Genomic DNA, 19,140 nt, shown 5'->3' on the forward strand with positions numbered 1-19,140 from the left:
TTTGAATAGACATTTCTCCAAAGATATACAAATGGCCAAAAAGCACATGAAAAGTGCCCAATATTGTTATGAGTCAGGCATTCGCAGCTTCTGTGTTAAATGGTTTGGCAGTTCCTCAAAGTGTTAAACATAGAGTGACCATGTGACCCAGTTCATTCCTAGGTATCTACTCAAGAGAAATGAAAACATGTGTTGACATAAAGATATGTACAGGAATGTTGAAGGCAGCGTTATTCATAAGAGCCAAAAAGTGAAAAAGGCCAAATGTCCCCTAGCAGATGAATGGATAACAAAATGTGGTCTATCCATACTATGCAATATTACTCAGCCATAGAAAGGAATGAGTTGGGGCGCCTGGGTGGCTCAGTCGTTAGGTGTCTGCCTTCGGCTCAGGTCATGATCCCAGGGTCCTGGGATGGAGCCCTGGGTCGGCCTCCCTGCTCTTTGGGAAGCCTGCGTCTCCCTCTCCCACTCCCCCTGCTTGTGTTCCCTCTTTCACTGTGTCTCTCTCTGTCAAATAAATAAATAAAATCTTTAATAATAAAAAAAAGGAATGAGGTACTGATACATGCTACAACATGGATGAAGCTTGAAAACATTATGCTAAGTGAAAAAAGCCAGACACAAAAGAACAGATATCGTATGATTCCATTTAATATGAAATACTTAGAAGAAGCAAATCCATAGAGACAGAAAATCTATCAGTGGTTGCTAGGGGATGACCCAATGGGGGGATGGGGATTGACTGCCTAGTGTGTATGGGGTTTCCTTTGGGGTGAGGAAAAAGTTGAAAATCAGATAACAGTGATAGTTGCACTATGAATATAGTTGCATTGTGAATATACTAAAAATCACAGAATTGCGCATTTTAAACGGGTGAATTTTGGGGTTTGTAAATTGTGTCTCAATAAAGATGTTGCGTTTCCAAATTATAGGAACCAGAATCATTTTATCCCATTTATTTCTCACACCTGTGCCCAGGAGCCCTTACTGTTTAGCCAGCAGTAGACTAGATGCTAGATGCCCTGAGAATGGAGAGATGAATGCGATTGCTTCAGGCTAAATGGGATCTTGGTGCTAAAATCACTGCAAATTATATTTGCAGTGATTAAAGCCCGTGACTCAGGGGTTAAAGAGATCCACATTGGAATCCACTGGTTAGAATCCTGAGATTGTTTGACCTTGGGCTCATTTCTCCTTTCTAGATCTGTCAAATGGGCATGATAATTGGCACTTTTTTCATATGAGAAGCGCTCGGCACCTACTAGGAGTTGCAGCCGTTACAGCTCCCCCCCCTCCCCTTCCCGGCTTTTTTACAGCTGCGACTACAGATCGGTCAGAAGAGAAAACCCAGGTCGTCCCCGCCTGAGTCAAGGTCTCGGATTCCCGGTCGGAAAAGTCCGCAGACACCGGCTAGTCGTGGGGTTCGGGAGCGCCTGCGTGCCGCGCGCCCCGCGGGGAAGAGCACGCGCTCGGCACTGGCGCGCATGCGCGTGTGTCCCGGCGGTTGCCTAGCAACCGGCCAGGCAGGGTGTCGCGCGGCCATGGAGAAGCCGGGCGCGACCCTGAGCGCCGCGGTCCGGGAGCACCTGAGACACTTGTGTCTGCGCGAATTCCCGTGCGGCACCGGCAGCTGGGTGCGGGCGCCGGCGGGCGGGGGGCGGCCCGACGAGGGACTCGGGGATCTGGGGGACGGACGGGACTGACCAGGGGCGGGTGGGGTGGGGCGGGGCCGAGGGGCCGCCAGCCGCAGGATGTGGCTGATCTGGAGAAGCCGGGGGATGGGGGTTGGACCTGGACATTTAGGGAGCGGGCTGACCTGGGGTGGGGGCTGGGACACTGCTGGGGCCGACGGGATGGCTCCGCCGCAGCGCCCCTCCCCCACCCCGTCTGTGGGCCTGACCCAGAGAGGAGGGCAGGACCCCCATCCTGAGCACATCAGGCTGACCTGGGGTAGGGCTTCTCAATCTGTTAAAGACACCAGGCCCCTTTTGGGGTGAAGAGCCTTTGCCTGGGCAAAGAGCTTCCTGACCTTCAGATGCCCCAGATCTCACATAGCGAGAGCCCCCAGGCCCAGGGCCACCCGGTCCTGAGCAGACCCTGTTCTGAGGCCTGCATAGGCTGGTGGGTCTGGGAGAAGGGGCTTCCTCCCTCCCTGTCTCCTTGTCTCTAAGGCCAGAAACACTTCCCTTCCAAGGCTTCTCCCTGGGGAGCAGGTGGTGGCTCAGGAGGGCTAGAGCAGTTGCGTCTCCCCCCACCCCCAATCAGCTAGGTGCTCCTGCTAGGGATGAGGAGCATGACAATGACAACCTGCCGCCCCTCAGATGTGCACAGGAGTATCTTGGGGGTCTGGAATGTTTCCCTCCCACTTGCTGAAAAGCTGGCGCCCCCCACACTGGTAAGGGGCTAAGGGGAGATCAGTGTTCCCATCTTCATAGAGGAGAACACTGAGACACCAATCAAGGAACTAATTCATTTGTTTGTTTCATCAACAAACTTTGTTGCACATCTCCTGTGTGTGCCTGGCATCCATGCAGAGCTTTGGGGTTTCACCGATGTCTCTCAGGAGTCTCCTGGAGGAAGGGCTGGGAGAAAGTCAACTCTGGGACTCATCGTTTCATCATCCACTGGCATCTCAATTCTAAATTCACCTTTCCAGCCTTGCCACTTCGTCCTCAAAGACCTTTCCTTGGTTAATACATCCCCCAGAGGGCCTTTCGCACCTCCTAGCTTCTAGCACATAAATCCTTCTGAAATGTTTGGTTGCTTTCACCTGCTTCTTCAAGGTTCCCAACTTGAGTGAACTCTTAAAGGCAGGAATGTAGTTCTCGGTCTGTAGTTCTATCCGTGGCTAATAGTCAGTCAAAATTATTGATTACTCACCGTCTAAACGTCTAAACTCTTTGTCCCTGATTGTCCTATCTTACGATCTGTTCTATTTGGGGAGTCTCGAATCCTTGCGAGGGGCTGAGTGACTGAGGAGCGAAATTCTCCACCTCTACCGCTGCAGAATAAGTCACGCTTTCTTCCTCGAACTTGGAGAACATGGAAGGAGCTGGTCCCCAGAGAGGAGGCCGTGAACCCTGGGGAGGAGACCGTGGAGGCGCTGCTGGGCCTGGTCCGCAGCCCCCACTCACCCTGGGCTCTGCTGGAGGGCTCCAGTGCAGAGGACCATTTTCTGAGAGAACTGGCCATCCAGAATCCCCTGATGCTCAAAGACACCTTCTTCTACTCCTACTTCAGGTCCCTACGGGTGGTGGACAAGCAGGTAAGAGCGGGAGTTGCTGCTGGGGAGGCCAGTCGCCTTACAGAACCGTACAGTCCTTAGTGGTGGGTCCTCAGTGTTAAGTGGGAGGAAGGATGGGAAGGTAGCTGTGCCCCCCCCGAACTGATTTCACCAGCCCCCCACCAAGCAGGGCCAGCTGCTCATTTGTTGGTGTCTTCTTTCTTCGCCCCCCGGGGCGGGGGGGTGGGTCATCCGGGTGTGTCTTGTATAGCTGACTTCTGGTGCACCCTGCAGTCGGCCCTCCTGGGTCCTAGAAGAGATGTTTAAAGTGTCTGTATTGGTTTTACTTAAACTGTGGGGACCCGGGGTTAGGGAGGGTTGGCATGGTACCGTATTAGTTTCTGTTATGAAAAAACCTTCTTCGCTGCTACCAAATAACAGAGCCCCAAACTGCAACCTCAGCCTTCCTACCTTTCCTTCTCCTTCCCCAGAGAAACTGTGAACTTACACAGTACCAGGCATGAGGAGTGAGAGCCACTCCTACCAATGTCCTGGGACCTTCCCGGCGTCCGCCCTGAAAGCTTCATGTCCTAGGAACCCCTCAAACCTGGGCAGACTGGCACAGTCACCAGGAAGGGCCCTAATGTCTTTGAGGCCACAGACACCTGAAGATTCACAGATGGACCCCTGAACTTTGGGTCTGACCCTGCTGGGCGTCAGCTAGCAATTCCTTACAGCCTCGGGGTCCACAGTGGCCCAGGGGTAGACAGCAAAGAACATGGCATCCCTGCCCTTGGGAGCTCACAGTCCAACAGGGGACACAGGACACTGAGCTGGAAGTTGGACAACACCTCTGGGGGGCAGGGTGAGGGCAAAGAGGTGAGAGATCCCCTCTGGGGTCGAGGCGCAGGGATCCTGGTGGGAGGTGCAGGAGAGCCGTTCAGGAGGTCGGTGAGGGAGAGGACGGAGTTTGGCGTGTGCAACGTGACTCCCTCAGGAGGGGAAGGGGCTGTCGCTGTCCTCCTGTGGACCCCATTTCTGCTCCACAGCTGCCTCGCCCACGAGAGTGCCTAGCTTCCTGCCCGCTTCCCTTCCAGGTGAGCCTGGTGGATAAAGGTCTCCTGAAATTTCAGAAACTTGAAGAGTTGGTACTGAGTGCCAATCAAATCAAGGAGATCGATGCCATCAACCTGCCCCCAACCCTCAAGGTAAAGGAGCCCAGGCTCCCTGTAGCATCTTTGTGCTGGCACAGCCCAGAGACCCTGCCCTTGCCTTGTCCTGCCACCCGACGCTTTAGCCAGTGTGGCTGTATGCCAAGGGTACCAGCCCCAGGCTTCAGAAGGGGAGGCCAGAGTCCTCAAAAAAGTAGAATTTCTGTGTGACCCAGCAATGCCATCTCTAGGCATATGCCCCGGAGAATTGAAGGCGGGGACTGAGATTCTTGTAGCCAAAAGTGGGCCCCAAATGTCCATCAACAGATGAGTGGGTAAACACAGTGTGGTCTCTCCATACCGTGGGATGTTGCTCAGTCAGAAAAGGAATGATTCATGCCACAGCATGGATGAAACTTGAAAACATGATGCTGAATGAAAGAGGCCAGACCCAAAAGGCCACACATTAGGTGATTCCGCTTGCACGAAATATCTAGGAGAGGCAAATCCACGGGGACCAGAAGCAGAGCAGAGGTTACTAGGGCAGGGGTGAGGGCGGTGGGGAGTCACTGCGGCACACGACGGGTACCCACTGTGATGGGCACAGAGTGTCCATCTGGGGTGATGAAAACTTTCAGAAATAGGAGTGATGATGTTGGCTGCATGATGATGGGACCCCACATAACGCCACTGAACTGTACACTTACAAGTAGGGAAAATGGCAAATCATAAATATTTTGCCACAATAAAAGAAAAATCATTTTAAGAAAAGCTGGCCTGGGCTTTATTATGAGTTTTCTGCTGAACCAACCAAAATGGTCTCAATTTTAAATTAAATGTGGAAATCCATAGATTTCGTGGCAGAAGGGACTCAGAACTATGGCTCAGTGCCAGGCCTAGGAAGAAACCAGGTGAGGCCTTGGAGCAGAAATCCAAGAATGCTCTGTTATCCTCCAGTGAGTCCTTACTCCAGCCAGGGGCCCTTTGGCTTTCCCAAAGACAGGCTGCCATGGGTTGGGCAGTTGCCAAAATGCTATGCCTGTCCCATCCACTCCACCACCCCCTCCCATGTGTCCTTCACAAAAGGAAAAGAAACTTTCCAACACCTGCTGCAGAAATATTTGTTCCCCATATTTTATTTTATTTTATTTTATTTTTTAATTTATTTTGAGAGAGTGAGTGAGAGAGAGCATGAGAGGGGAGAGGGAGAAGCAGGCTCCCGCTGAGCCAGGAGCACAATGCGGGGCTCGATCCCGGGACCCCAGGATCACGACCTGAGCCAAATGCAGACACTTAACCGACTGAGCCACCCAGGCGCCCCTTTTCCCCATATTTTAAAGGGAGCCCAGGTGGGCACAGGGCAACCGGATATGAGAACTTCCCCGTTCCACCCGCTGTTTCTCAGGGAGGAGGGAGGGAGGACAGATGGACTCACAGGCCCCGTTCTTTCTGCTCCTCCCAGGTGCTGGAGCTCTACGGCAACAAGATCAGCAGCCTGGAGTGTCTGTGCACTAACCCGCCCCCTTTTCTCCAGCACTTGGGGTTGGGTCACAACAAGCTTCTGGGCCCCTTGCAAAGTCTGTATGTCACCGCGGATCACTGGTAACTCGAGAGCCCGGGATGGAAAGAGAGAGAAGGGCTTAAGCCTTAGGTTTGGGTGGTGCCTTCAGCACTCAGCTTTGCTCTTTTCTATAACTACTGGTTGGCTGTCAGCCCCAGACCTAGGATTCATGTCTCTGACTGAATAAGCAAAACCTCCCACTGCAGCCCAGGGAAGGATTACAAGAGGTAGCGGGAGTGGGTCAGACCTTTCACTCTGAAGCTTTTAGAGTGGGGTTGCTGACTTCGGAGTGGGCAACGGTCGGTTGTGGGGCTGTCTCATGCGGCATCCCTGGCCTCCACCCACTAGCTGCCAGGAGACCCCCACACCGGTTGTAACCACCCAAAGTCTGTAGACTCATGCCATGGCCAGAGTACCGTGTGTTCTGATTTTTTATTTGGAAAACATACTTCCTCTAAACCGAGGTAACCTGCTTCATGCCGGGTGTGAGTTTCATCAAAACACGTTAAGTGAAACCTCTGTCTTTCACTGCCTTGAAATTCACAAAGGAGGCTACCCTGCTCATGGATCGGTTTTGCTGATGTCTTCCCAGTCTTCTTTTTTTAAAGATTTTTTTTACTTACTTACTTACTTACTTACTTACTTACTTACTTACTTATTTATTTATTTGACAGAGAGAGACACAGCGAGAGAGGGAACACAAGCAGGGGGAGTGGGAGGGGAAGAAGCAGGCTTCCCACAGAGCAGGGAGCCCGATGCGGGGATCGATCCAGGACCCTGGGATCATGACCTGAGCCGAAGGCAGACGCTTAACGACTGAGCCACCCAGGCGCCCCCCCACCCCCAGTCTTCTTGAAGGCTGACATTGGATAAGGTCCATGGGCTGACCTCATGAGATGTGTTTCTCGTGTGTTTCCCGTTGACTGGCTAGCCAGCCTCACATCACGGGCTGCCTGGGGCTGGGAAAGCAGGGCAGGAGGGGAGGGGAGGTGCCCAAGTTCAGTCCGCTGGGGACCGGAGGGTATGATGTGCTGATGACGTGCCCCTTGCGTTCTTGCAGCCGTATCAGAGCTGGTACCAGTTTGCTCTGTGCAGTGGGGAGAGCACCCGTGCCCCCCTTCCTGGCCCTTTCCTCCAGACTGGGATGGAGGGCACGTCCTTTGTCCTCACTGGCATGTTCTTCACTCATGTGCCCCCAAGACATGAATCACAGGGCTTCCTATGACCATGAGCCAGTGGGGCCTTTGGAAGGCGTCCTCCAGCTTCTGGACCCCTCAAGTTTCACGCACCCTCTTCCCAGGTCCCCATATTTACTGGCCCCTCTTACCCTACCCACGGCTCCTCCCCACGTGGCTTCCTTCTGTCTTCCTTGCCACTGTCAGTCTTTGTTGAGAACCTTCTAGATGCACAATGCTGTATCAGGCTCTGTGGGCGGTACCAAGAGTTGAACTGAGAAGAAGAGATCTGTGTAAATGGAAGTCATTGCAGGCAGGAAGTGGCCAGGGCCATCTCTATGTCACACTGAGGATGGCAGTGTCATGGGGAGGGGGGCAGTACAACCAAGAGGGCTTCTCAACAGCGGGGCAAACTTGAGTCAAGGGCAGCTAACTTGGGAGTCGGGAGTGGGGCTCCTATCCCGCCCTCAGCACGGGCCTGCTGTCTGTCCTGGACATGGGGTGCTGGGGGGTGTTGAGCAGGGCGGGCCCGGTGTGTGACCACAGCTGCCTGTCCCCATCCCCACGCTCACCCTGCCTCTGACTCCTGGATGGCCCTGCTCCCCTTCGAGGCCCAACCTCGTCTCTCTGGACCTGAGCTTCAACGACCTGACGGACCTGCAGGGCATGATCGCCAGCCTCAGCACCCTCCCACACCTGCGGCTGCTCGTGCTGCAAGGGAACCCCCTGGCCCTGGTGCCCTACTACCGAGGCTTCACCATCGACAGCCTGTCTGGGCTCTGCGTGCTGGACGACATCACCGTGTCTCCCAGTGAGAAGCATCAGTTCCGGGGGCTCAGCCACAGTGGGGGTGAGGGAGCGGATGGGCAAGTGGGGAGGGGCTGGCGTCTGACCCCCCAAGCCTCTGCTCACCGGCCCACCATCGAACTGGGTGGCCTGTCCCGGCAGCTCCCCAGTTAGTCAGGGGTAGCTTACCTTCTTGGTCACAGTTCTCTCCCAGATTTTTGATCCCTGTAATTGGGATTTGGGGGCAGAAGTGGTAAGGAGGCTGAGACCATCCTAGGCCAACAGGAAACATTCTTTCAATCAATTTCTTTACTTTTGTGATGGTTTGAGATCACCCCCTGGTGGCCCATGCCACAAGCTGCATCAGAGCCTTCTCAAGGTCGGGGTGACGGAGCATTGGTAATCAGAGCTTCCTGTATACCAGGCTGTGCTAAGGTAACATCGATTCCTCATCTGTAAGCATCCTGCAAAGGCAGCTACTATCATTCACATTATATACAAATCCGGAAAACCCGCTTAAGGGCGGTATCTTACCAAAAAGGGACTTACTCCAGATCACTGTGTTTGAACTTTGCAGAACTGGGATTTGAACCCAAGTCTGCGAACTTCGAGGCTCAGCCCCGCCTGCAGGGAACCAGCTGGGCCTGCCCTCCCCTGCTGTCCCCCTCACTTCTGCCCCCTCCCCTTGCAGACCTCTTGGCCCGTGAGGCCCAACTCGTGGTGACTATTGGAAATGTCAAGGGCGTTCTGGACACCTCTATCCTGGACCCGGAGCCGGGGCCTCAAGGCCCTTTTATCACTTACAGCTACTACGTGACCTACGATTTTGTGGAAGACGAAGAAGGAGAAGGAAGTGATTACGGTGGCGTGCTGGCTGAGGTTTGTGCCCCGCGGGCTGCTCCCGGGAGCTGGGGCGCATGCGCTGTACTCCCCCAGGGTCTCCTGTGCAGGCAGAACCGCTTCTTGGGGCCCAGAAAAACCCCTTTACTTGGAGCTTTCTGGTTCACACCCTACTCTGAGAAGGGAAGCGGCTCTATTCAGCCCCTTTCTTGCAGCTCCAGTTACTCACCTGTGTTCACCTCCTTCCTTTGCCCTTGAAATCCGAGCAAACGGCCTCACAAGAGAGCAACATTTACAACCAGCTGGTTGCTCCCCACCCCATGCTTCTCCCCTCCTCTTGCATCGCCCTTCTCATTGAAAGCAGACCCGAGGGTATCATCCAACCAGGAGAGATGGGGGACACCCTAACTCCTGCAGAAATTGTCACTGTTCTTACTCCTATCATAGACCTCTCAGAAGGGCCAAGATGGGCTTTTTTTTTTTTTTTAAACTTCCTGCCCAAGCCCGTGTGTTGGTTGATGCTTCGAGTTCACCGCGGCACGGGCGCCTGTTCACGCACATGCGCGCTGCGCGCGAGGAGAACCCTGCGCACAGCGCCCGGCGCGGGTGTCTGGCTCTCTCCCGCAGATCGTCAAGCCGTCGCCCGGCATGGAAGAGCTGGGCGAGGACGTTCCCGAAGAGGTCTTCGAGGAGGCTGAAGACTCGCTAGAGTCCGGGCTGTCCACCCAGTCGGGAGAGCTGGAGGGTTCGGTGGCCTCGGGCGGGTCGGGGCCCTTGCCCAGGGTGACCGACTCCCCCGAGGAGCTGGCCAAGTTGCGGCCGCGAATAGATCCCCGGCTCTGCCCCTCCCCAGGGTAAGGACGGAGGCCGCGCGGGAGCAGGGCCTGGGTGCCCGGGGGACCCTCTGGGCCGGTGGCCGCGCAGGTGCGGCTGGGTTCAGTGGTCGAGGCCCCGGGAGCACCCCCTCACCAGAGCGCAGCTGCGCCTTCTTTCCCTGCACGCTCAGGTGTTCTGAATGCTGGGCTTTCGTTAGTCACCGCAGAGGTGAGAGAGGGACAGCCCTTTCCCTCCGTCCTCAGAGTTGAAAAGCTCCTTGGTTTAACTTTTTAATTCTTCTGGAGTTTATTCTGGCGTCTGACACGTGGTGTGGATCTCGCAGCCTGAGCAGCAGGTGTTTTCTCACCCTCCGAAGACCCACCTCCCGGGCCTCGTGCCTATCACATGTTGTGTCTTATTTGACAAAGAATCTTTCTCGATGATGAAGAATTTTACAAGAATTTAGAGTCACTTCTCATTGAGTCTTGAAGCTCCGTTAACTGATTTGTTAACACATTTCAAAACAGGGAGCCTGGTTTGGGTTTATTTTATTTTTTTTTTGCAAATTCCTGCTATCAGCTGGTGTTGTTACTTGATTCTTCTGACGGCCAGAGCCCCGAAAACAGAATTTGCGACTGAGTTCTAATGAACTGAGCTTTCGCCCCACACAGATTTTGCTGCCGATGCCCTCAAGGAACTGGGAAAGCGAGTTTCTCCTGAAGCTAAATTGTTATTTTTTTTTTAAATTATTTAACCTCCACTGAGGGTAAATGATACAGGCTTGTGGAGACTCTGAGGGGGCTGCTGTGGGCCCCTGTGCTGAGTTCCCGTGGGTGACAGAACGAGGGAGGCGGCTACCCCAGCTGTCAGAAGAGGGGGAGCCCCCAGCCAGCCCCGAGCCAGGCTCCCTGGTCAACCCCAGCCTTGTGGTTGTTGTTGTGGAGTTTTTGGAAATAGTAACCACACAATAAAACCACAAATGATTCTGCCTTAAAAAATATGTCGATTAGAAAATAAAAATCTCTCCTCCTGCATCTGTCGAACTCACCCCATAGAATGAATTACTCTTTTATTTATTTATCTACTTTAAGTAGGCTCTACGCCCAATGTAAGGCTTGAACTCAGGACTCCCAAGATCAAGAGCTGCATCCTCTGCCGACTGAGCCGGCCAGGCGCCCCAGAATGAATTACTCTGAATAGCTTTGTGCATGTAGTTCCCTGTTTCTTCTTACACAGTCATATATACGAACGTATATACTCCCGTAATTTTTTTTCTCAAGAAATGAACTCATATTCTGTGTCTCAGTTCGAAATGTGCGGATTCTGCATGTGGCTGTGGACACACAGACCTGTTCTATTATTTTATTAAAAAATAAATGATTCAAATGTAACCCACATATCCGGAAGTATCCACCTTACAGCCAAATGACGAGGGCCCCCAGGCAACCACTGCCCTTGACAAGAAACAACATACCAGAACCTCCGAAGACTCCTTAGGCCCCTCCCTCCTTCTTGAGGGTCACTGTCAACTCAACTAACACCGTGAACTCGTGAGCCTCTCTTCGACCTTTCTGTAAATGGCATCGGGCAGTAATCCTGTGTGGCCACGCTGTGCGCACGGCTCCTCACAGGCCTCGCCCTGGTCCCCGGCCACGGCCTCCCGGGTGACGGCCCCCTGTCTTCCTCTGCCCCGCCCCCCCCCCCAGGACAGTTCTCTTCAGCACCGTCCGCAAGCCCTGGACTGATGTCATCCCCTGCAACTACAAGATGCAGCACATGCTCAGGGACCTGGTGCCCCTCAAGGCCTTCCTGCTGGCGGGGACCACCGTGACCATCGTGGAGGAGAAGGTGGGTGACCAGGGGTCCCATCTTCTGGGCTCCTGTCAGGGCATCACTGGGGGCCCTGCTGCCTTGTTGGCGAGGCCTCAGCGCCTTTCCAGCAAGATCCCAGCCAGCCCCCAGCCGGGCCTGCCGTCACTCGCGGCCACCTCGCCGTCCCCTAGACTCTCTCCTGGCCTCTGGTGCCTCTGCCTGTCGACACTGTGTTGCCTGACAAGAAAGCAAAAGGGGAGAAGGACAAGAAGGGGAAGAAGGACAAAGAGAAGAAGGGGAAGGACGGGAAAGGGGAGAAAGAGACGGCGCCCAAGGTACCGGCTGGGCTGGGCTGCCAGGTGCCCCGGGCGGTCGTGGCGGCGGGGGGCGCTCTGGGCCCCGTCCCTGCCGGGGCCACATCCACTCTCCGCTCCTCTCCCCACAGGAGCAGAAGGCGTCCAAGAAGAAGGAGCTTCCTAAGGAGCTCCGCCAGGACCCGCCCATCCTGCGGGTGCTGGGCAGCGGCTTCGTGGCCCTGGAGGCCCTGCTGGTCGGGGAGCCACTGGTGTCCGAAGTGTGCAACTTCGGGGTGATCCGCACCCTGGAAACTGACAGGCTGACCTTTCTCAGGGTACGGCGGGGAGGGCCTCTCCTTCGGCCATGTGCTGCCCAGCTCCCAGCTTTATGGGCCCCGCGCCGTGGGCAGCCTTCTCAGGTGCGAGGAGCCCGGCCAGTGGGCAGGTCAGGCCCGCTCCTCCCTGGGAGACCTGCCCCCTTTTCCTGGGCCCCTGGCGGGACCTGCAGCTCCCCCTGCCCCAGTATCCCCCAACTCCAGTAAGCCTCTCTTGTCCTGGTTCTTTCTCTCAGGACGCAAAGAAGAACAAGAACAAGAAAGCTAAAAAGGGTAAGAGCTAATGATGGTAACCGAGAGCGGGGAACGTTCCTGAGGACCTTAGTCTGTTCCCACTGCGATAACAAGCCACAGCCTGGGGGGCTTATAAACAACAGACATTTACTTCTCGCAGCTCCGGAGGCTGGGAAGTCCAAGACCAAGGTGGCAGCGTCGTTAGGTAAGGGCCCTCTTCCTGGCTCGTAGCCAGCCCCTTCTTGCTGCGTCCTCTGGAGCTTCTTTTGTAAGGATACTAATCCCACTCATGAGGCTCTACCCTCACGACCTCGTCACCTTCCAAGGCCCCATCCCCTAATACTATCACTTCTGGGGGTTAGGATTTCAACGTGTAAATTTTGCAGGGACACAAACATTCAGACCGTAGCAGGACCTGGGGAAGGATCAGCCTGATTTGGGACCAAAGAAATGGAAGGACAGAGAATCCTGTCTTCTGGGCAGCGGGAAGGCGATGCCCACCCTACGGACCCAACCCTCCCTCTTTCCTGCATCCCTGAGACAAGAGCAGCTGCTGCAGGTCATGCTAAGGGCAGGAGAGGCAGCCTGGGGTAGGAGGCAGGTGAGGCGGGAGAGGGGGCTGAGTTGGGCCCGGCCCAGGGTCCTTCTGGCCCAGCAGTCTGGTGCCTGTTTCAGGTCACTGGTCCTATTTGCCCAACGAGGAGTCTGGGCTTGTTCTGTGAACAGGGGGCAGTCACTGGAGTGTCTGCAATAGGTCAGCTTTAGATCTGAGCTGTAGAAAGAACTGGCTGGCTTGGAAGGAGCGATAGGAGACAGGGGACCGGCTGGGAGGCTGCTGCTAAGTGTTAAGACCAGGTCGAGGCAACACTGTTCCCGACAGCCGGAAAGTGCAAACGGCCCAAGGCCCATCAGTGGATGAATGCCCGGATGTGGCATTTCCACACAACGGGGATTCCTCGGCAGCTAAAAAGGAACAAAGCGCGACATGTGTATAGCCTGAGGAGCCTTGAAAACATGATGGCGAGGAAAGAAGCCAGTCACAGAAGGCCACATAGTGTTTGAACAACGTATAGGCAAGAAGTGCTAAGGGCCTGATGTGGAAATGGACGGCAGAGGTGGTGTGCAGGGGACAGGTCTGACAGTGACTGGGGGTCAGGGCGGGCAGGAGAGGCTTCTGCCCGGGGCCTGCAAAGCTGCATCCGGGGCTGGGCTTGGTTTTGCACCCGTGAAGTTGAAGTGTATGGAGCATCCAAGAAGCCTTTCCCTCTCTTGCCCCTTGTCTCCTGATGCCTTCTCCATCTCCTCTGCCACCACCCCAGACAACCACCATTGCCACCTTGCTGCACCTCCTTCCTCCCACATGGCCACTCTGTAGGCTCCCCCGCGGCAGCCAGGGCGATCATGTTTGCAAGTCCGGCTGAGTCACTCCCCTGTTGGAATTTCTTCCATGACTTCCTACTGGCTGCATCACAAAATCCAGATTTCCATGTTCTATAAGCCCCCGAGAGTTCTGCTTGGCATACTTTATCCGCTACTGTTTACTCAGCTACTCCATCTGCCAGATCTCAGCTTTAGTTGCCTTCTTCAGGGAAGCTGATCCTCTGGATTAGGGTGGGCTCCCTTGTTTTCTTCATAGCATTCTGTGGGTTTTGGTTTTTTGTTTTGTTTTGTTTTGTTTTTAAGGGATTTTATTTATTTGTCAGAGAGAGAGAGAGCACAAGAAGGGGGAGCAGCAGGTAGAGGGAGAAGCAGTCTCCCCACGGAGCAAGGAGCCCTATGAGGGACTTGATCTCAGGACCCTGGTATCATGACCTGAGCTGAAGGCAGATGCCTAACCAACTGAGCCACCCAGGCGTCCTGAATCCAGTGTTTTCATCTATAGTACTCAGCACTGTGCAAACTATAGAGATATGAATCCATGTAATTGTTTTATTTTTATTTTGTCCACTACACTGAAACTACAAGTGTGTGTGGGGGGGGCTGCCCCTGCATTCTTTAAAGTCATACAATCCCCAGTCCCCAGCATAGTAGGCTCATAGTAGGCCATCAGCATTGATTGAATGAATGAATCAGCTTATAGATGGTATTTAAAACCATGAAAATATGTGTGCTTATGTTGACAGAGAAAAGGATTGAGCCCAGTACCCTGGGGTACTCTACAAATTTTGAGCAGGAAGGGACAAGACCTGGAAGGATCACATTTAACCATGTCCTAACGCAAAATTCAAAGATATCGTAAGGAATACAAAAATAGCACGCAAGGTGGGGCACCTGGGTAGCTCAGTCTGTTAAGCATCAGACTCTTGATTTCAGCTCCGGTCATGATCTCGGGGTCGTGAGATCAAGCCCCACGTTGGGCTCTGTGCTTAGCATGAAGTCTGCTCGAGAGTCTCCTCTCCCTTTCCCTCTGCCCCTCCCCCCACTCGCACGCACTCCCTCTCTCCAAAATAAATAAAATCTTTAAAAAAAAAATAGCACCTGGGGCACCTGGTGGCTCAGTTGGTTTAAGTGACTGCCTTCTGCTCAGGTCATGATCCTGGAGTCCTGGGATCGAGTCCCACATCGGGCTCCCTGCTCAGCGGGGAGCCTGCTTCTCCCTCTGACCCTCTTCCCTCTCATGCTCTCTATCTCTCATTCTCTCTCTCTCAAGTAAATAAATAAAATCTTAAAAAAAAAATAGCACCCAAAGTAAAATTCACATATGCCATCCAATAAAAAAAAAAAAATCAGACATGCAAAAAAAAGCAGAAAATTTAATATATAATGAGAATTTATCAATCATAACTGACTCAGAAATGACATACATGTTAGAATTAGTAGACAAGGACATTAAAGCAATTATAATTATATTCCATATATCTAAGAAGCTAAAGGAAAGATGGTGGTATGTAGGACTATAAGCCAAACTTTTAGGGATGAAAACTACCATGTCACATTAAAAATACATTTACTGGGATTAATGGCATATTAGACAATTTAGAAAAAAAGATTAGTAAACTGGAAGCAGTAGAGACTATCCACAATTAAAGTCAGAAAAATGGCTGGAAAAAATGAACAGAGCATTGGTGAATTTTGAGACAAATTCAAAGGAACTGATGTCCATATAGTTGGAGTCCCCAAAGGACAGTGGGCGTAGGCAGAGAGAATATCTGAAGAAGTAATTGCTGAAACATTTCCAAGTTAGATGAAAATGGTAAATAAACCAATCCAAAAAGTTCAGTGAACTCAGAACACAAGAAGCATGAAGAAAACTGAACTAAGCTAGATAATAATAAAACGGCTTAAAATCAGTGATAAAGACAGAGGAACGAAGATAAAGATGACAGCAGTCTTATCATCAGGAAAATGCCAAATAGAAGACAGTGAAAGACTTCTTAAACCCTCAAAGAAAAATAACTATCAACTTAAAATTCTTTACCTAACAAAAATATCTTCCAAAAACAGAAGTGAACTGAACACTTTTCTAGACATACACATGCTGAAAGAATGTATCACCAGCGTACTTGTATTACAAGAAATGTTCAAAGAAGTCCTTTAAGCAGAAGAAAATACTAGATGGATCTGGGTCTGCACAAAGAAATCAAGAACACTGGAAATGGAAACTGTGGTTAAATATTAAGACTCCTTTCTTATTATTTAAGTATGTTTAAATGATTGTTAAGTGTTTAATGAAAAAATATATTGCAGTGGTTATAATACCAGTAGAATGTATAACAATAGCAAAAAGGCTAGGGTTGGGAGTAAGGAAAGAAATGGAAGCGTATCACTGTAAGGTTCCTATTTCTATGTGAAGTGGTATAATATCACTTGAAGCCAGACTGCAGTAAGTTAAAGATATTTATTATAAACGCTAAAGTAACCACTAAAATGATACAACAAAAAGTTCTAGCTAATAAGCCAACAAAGGAGAGAAAAGAGGGATCATAAAGATATTCAGTTAATCTAAAAGGAGGTGGAAACAAAAAGAAACAGAACATGTGAGATAAATAGAAAACAAATAATAAGATGGTAGACTTAAACCCAATCATATCAATAATCACATTAAATGTAAATGGTCTAAACACCCAATTAAAAGGCAGAGATGTTCGGATTGGATAAAAAAGTAAGACCCAACCACATGCTGCTTACCAGAAATCCACTTTAGATATAAAGATACAAAAATATTAAGAAATGGAGAAATATATTCATGCTTACACTAATAAAAAAAGGAGCAACTATTAATATCAGACAAAATAGACTTCGGAGAAAGAATATTACCAGAAATAAAGAGGGTCATTTCATAATAATAAAGGAGCCAAGAGGATTTAACAATCCTAAGAATGTATGCACCTAATAATCAAGCTTCAAAATACATGAGGAAAAAAAAACTGATAGAACTACAAGGAGAAATAGGCAAATACAAAATTATATTCAGAGATTTCAATACACCTCCCTAAGTAATTGATAGGACACATAGAAAATCAGTAAGGATGTAGGAGACTTGAATCACATTGCCAATCAATTTGAGGTAACTGACATCTATAGAATACCTCACCCAATAACATGAAAATACACATTCTTTAAGTGCACACAGAACCAAGATATTCCATAATCTGGGCCATAAATAAAATCTAAGTTTAAAACAATTCAAGACATACAAAGTACCCTATCTTCTATGACCATAGTGGAATTAAATTAGAAATCAGTAACAAAGATATTTGCAAAATCTCCCAATTTTTAGAAACTAAATAACACACATCTAAATATCCCATGGACCAAGAAGAAATCAAAAGGGAAATTTAGAAAGTATTTTGAACTGAATGAAAATAAAAATATAAACTGTCAAAAATAGTAAAACTTAAGTAAGCCAGTATTCATAGAGAAATTTATAGCACTAAATGCCTATATTAGAAAAGTTTCTGGGTTGCCTGAGTGGCTCAGTTATTTAAGCATCTGCCTTCAGCTCAGGTCATGATCTGGGGTCCTGGGATCGAGCCCCATATTGGGCTCCCTGCTCAGTAGGGAGTCTGCTTCTCGCTCTCCCTTTCCCTCTGCCCCTCCACCCCACTCATGCTCTCTCTTGCTCTCTCACAAATAAATAAATTTTTAAAGAAAAGAAAAGCTTCTAAAACTAAATTTCACAGGGCTGTAGGATACAGGGTCAGTATTCAAGAAATTAAGTGTATTTCCATATACTAGCAATGAACAATCATAGTGAATTTTTACAATGGCATTGAAAAATATGAAATAGGGATAAATCTGACTAAGGTTGTGGAAGTCTTGTATTCTGAAAACTACAAAACGTCGCCAAGAGAAATCAAAGACTTAAATAAATGGTGGGATAAATATGTACACGGATAGGGAATTCAGTATTGTTAAGATGTTGGTTTTCCTGAAATTGATCTATAATTCAACCTAATCTCAATCATAATTCTAGGGGAATTTTTTTTCTCGTAGAAATCAGTAAGTTGATTCTGAACTTAATATGGAAATTTAAAGGACCTGGAAGAGCCAAAAGAGCTTTGAAAAAGAACAAAGGACATACACTGCTGGACTTCAGCACCCATTCAAATACGGACATCTGATTTATGATCAAGCCACAGGGTTAGGATGGTCTCAAATTTTTTTTACACTTTTGCAAATCTTTTTATTGTCTGGCTTAATTGACAGTTGCATTGGAATAGCTGCCTCTGCTGTTAATCTCTTGTGTTGCAGTGTTTGAAGTGTATGAAGAAAATCCAATCTCATATGGACATGTAACTGGAAAAGGGAATATGTTAAAATAGGTTTTCAAATAACTGGGTATTTTTCTTTGATATTATGTCAAATTTGACAACTAGTAGTTTTTTAAAGGCTGTTACAGAGTGAAAACAATCTATGTGAATGCATTTTTTCGTAGTCAGTTATGTTAAAATCCATTGGTCTACGTTGCCTTTTTTTTTTACATTGCGTTTTGAAGGGCTATCTTAACTCGTGCACAATTTGTAACATCAGGCATTTGGTTATTTGTAAAATACTGGTTCGCTGAGTTATGCAGATCTTCCAACTGTTGACACATTTCATTATACATTCCAAAAATCACATTCTTTATCAGCACCCATATCATCAGAAGAGTCTTTGAGTATTGGGAAACTGTTAGGTTCATGGTGGCAGATACAGTGTTTCAAAACTCTAATTTCTACTTGAAAGCTCAGAGGTTATAAATTTATCAAAATGCTTTCCGTTGTTTTCCCTGAAATGCCAGACTTCATTCTCTTTTTAGAAAATAACCTGCCAAACATTCACGTCTGAATAACCGCGGTTTGTCAGTGTCCTTTCAAGTGAAGACGGTGCTCCAAGACACAAGCAGCGGGTTCAGCTTGCAGCTCAACACAGCTGCGCCTTGTTCAGGGATTTGATTAGATGCGATTTAACTGTGTTCCTCCCGACGGTTAAGACCCGAGGGTGGAATCTCGGCCTCCCAAAGCGCGCTCCCCCTGGAGCCCGTCCAGGGCGGCCGAGAAGCAGCCCGCTCGTCTCTCGGGACTCACATACTCGTGTTTTTATTTCTCAGAAAAAAAATCTGCGGCTCCAACGTACGACAGCGACTACCAGCCCCAGCCGCTGACGGTGGAGGTGCAGATCCAGCTGAACCAGTACCGCTCGGCCGAGGAGGCGCTCCGGGAGATCGCCCTGTAGGGCGCCGGATTAAAGGCTCTTCCGACGACCGCGGCTCCGCGTCCGTGCGGCCGCCGCGTCGGGGAGCGGGGAACCGGCAGGGGGCGCGGGGCGGCCGGTGCGCGAAGCCCCGTGTGGGAGGGGTCCCGCGGCGCCCCGGAGCCCCGCCCCAGCCGAGCGGGCGGTGCGAGGCTAGAGCCCCGGGTCCCGGCTCGGCTGCGCGAGCTCCTCGCCTGTCGCTGGCCCCGCGTCCCGACTCAGGTAGGTCCGCA

The 19,140-nt window shown here is 50.6% G+C and overlaps 1 protein-coding gene across 2 annotated transcripts; it reads left to right on the plus strand.

Moving 5' to 3' along the window:
* Positions 1 to 1,544: 1,544 nt before the first annotated feature.
* On the plus strand, positions 1,545 to 18,889 carry LRRC43 (leucine rich repeat containing 43). 2 transcript variants are annotated; one of them, XM_088019497.1, is made up of 14 exons: positions 1,545 to 1,637; positions 3,011 to 3,268; positions 4,324 to 4,434; positions 5,840 to 5,979; positions 7,725 to 7,963; positions 8,591 to 8,778; positions 9,367 to 9,593; positions 11,262 to 11,403; positions 11,559 to 11,702; positions 11,816 to 11,998; positions 12,235 to 12,271; positions 12,393 to 12,437; positions 17,015 to 17,017; positions 18,765 to 18,889. In XM_088019497.1, exons 1-14 carry the CDS (start codon positions 1,545 to 1,547, stop codon positions 18,887 to 18,889), a joined length of 1,935 nt encoding a protein of 644 aa, XP_087875623.1. The 2 variants fall into 2 exon arrangements, with proteins under 2 accessions (XP_087875623.1, XP_087875624.1); XM_088019498.1 differs by lacking the exon at positions 17,015 to 17,017.
* Positions 18,890 to 19,140: the final 251 nt, after the last annotated feature.

Source organism: Eumetopias jubatus, unplaced genomic scaffold (genome assembly GCF_037043125.1).
Source record: "Eumetopias jubatus isolate StellerSeaLion01/CBP00866 unplaced genomic scaffold, mEumJub1_p1.0 scaffold_16, whole genome shotgun sequence".
In the NCBI taxonomy this organism is placed as follows: domain Eukaryota; kingdom Metazoa; phylum Chordata; class Mammalia; order Carnivora; family Otariidae; genus Eumetopias; species Eumetopias jubatus.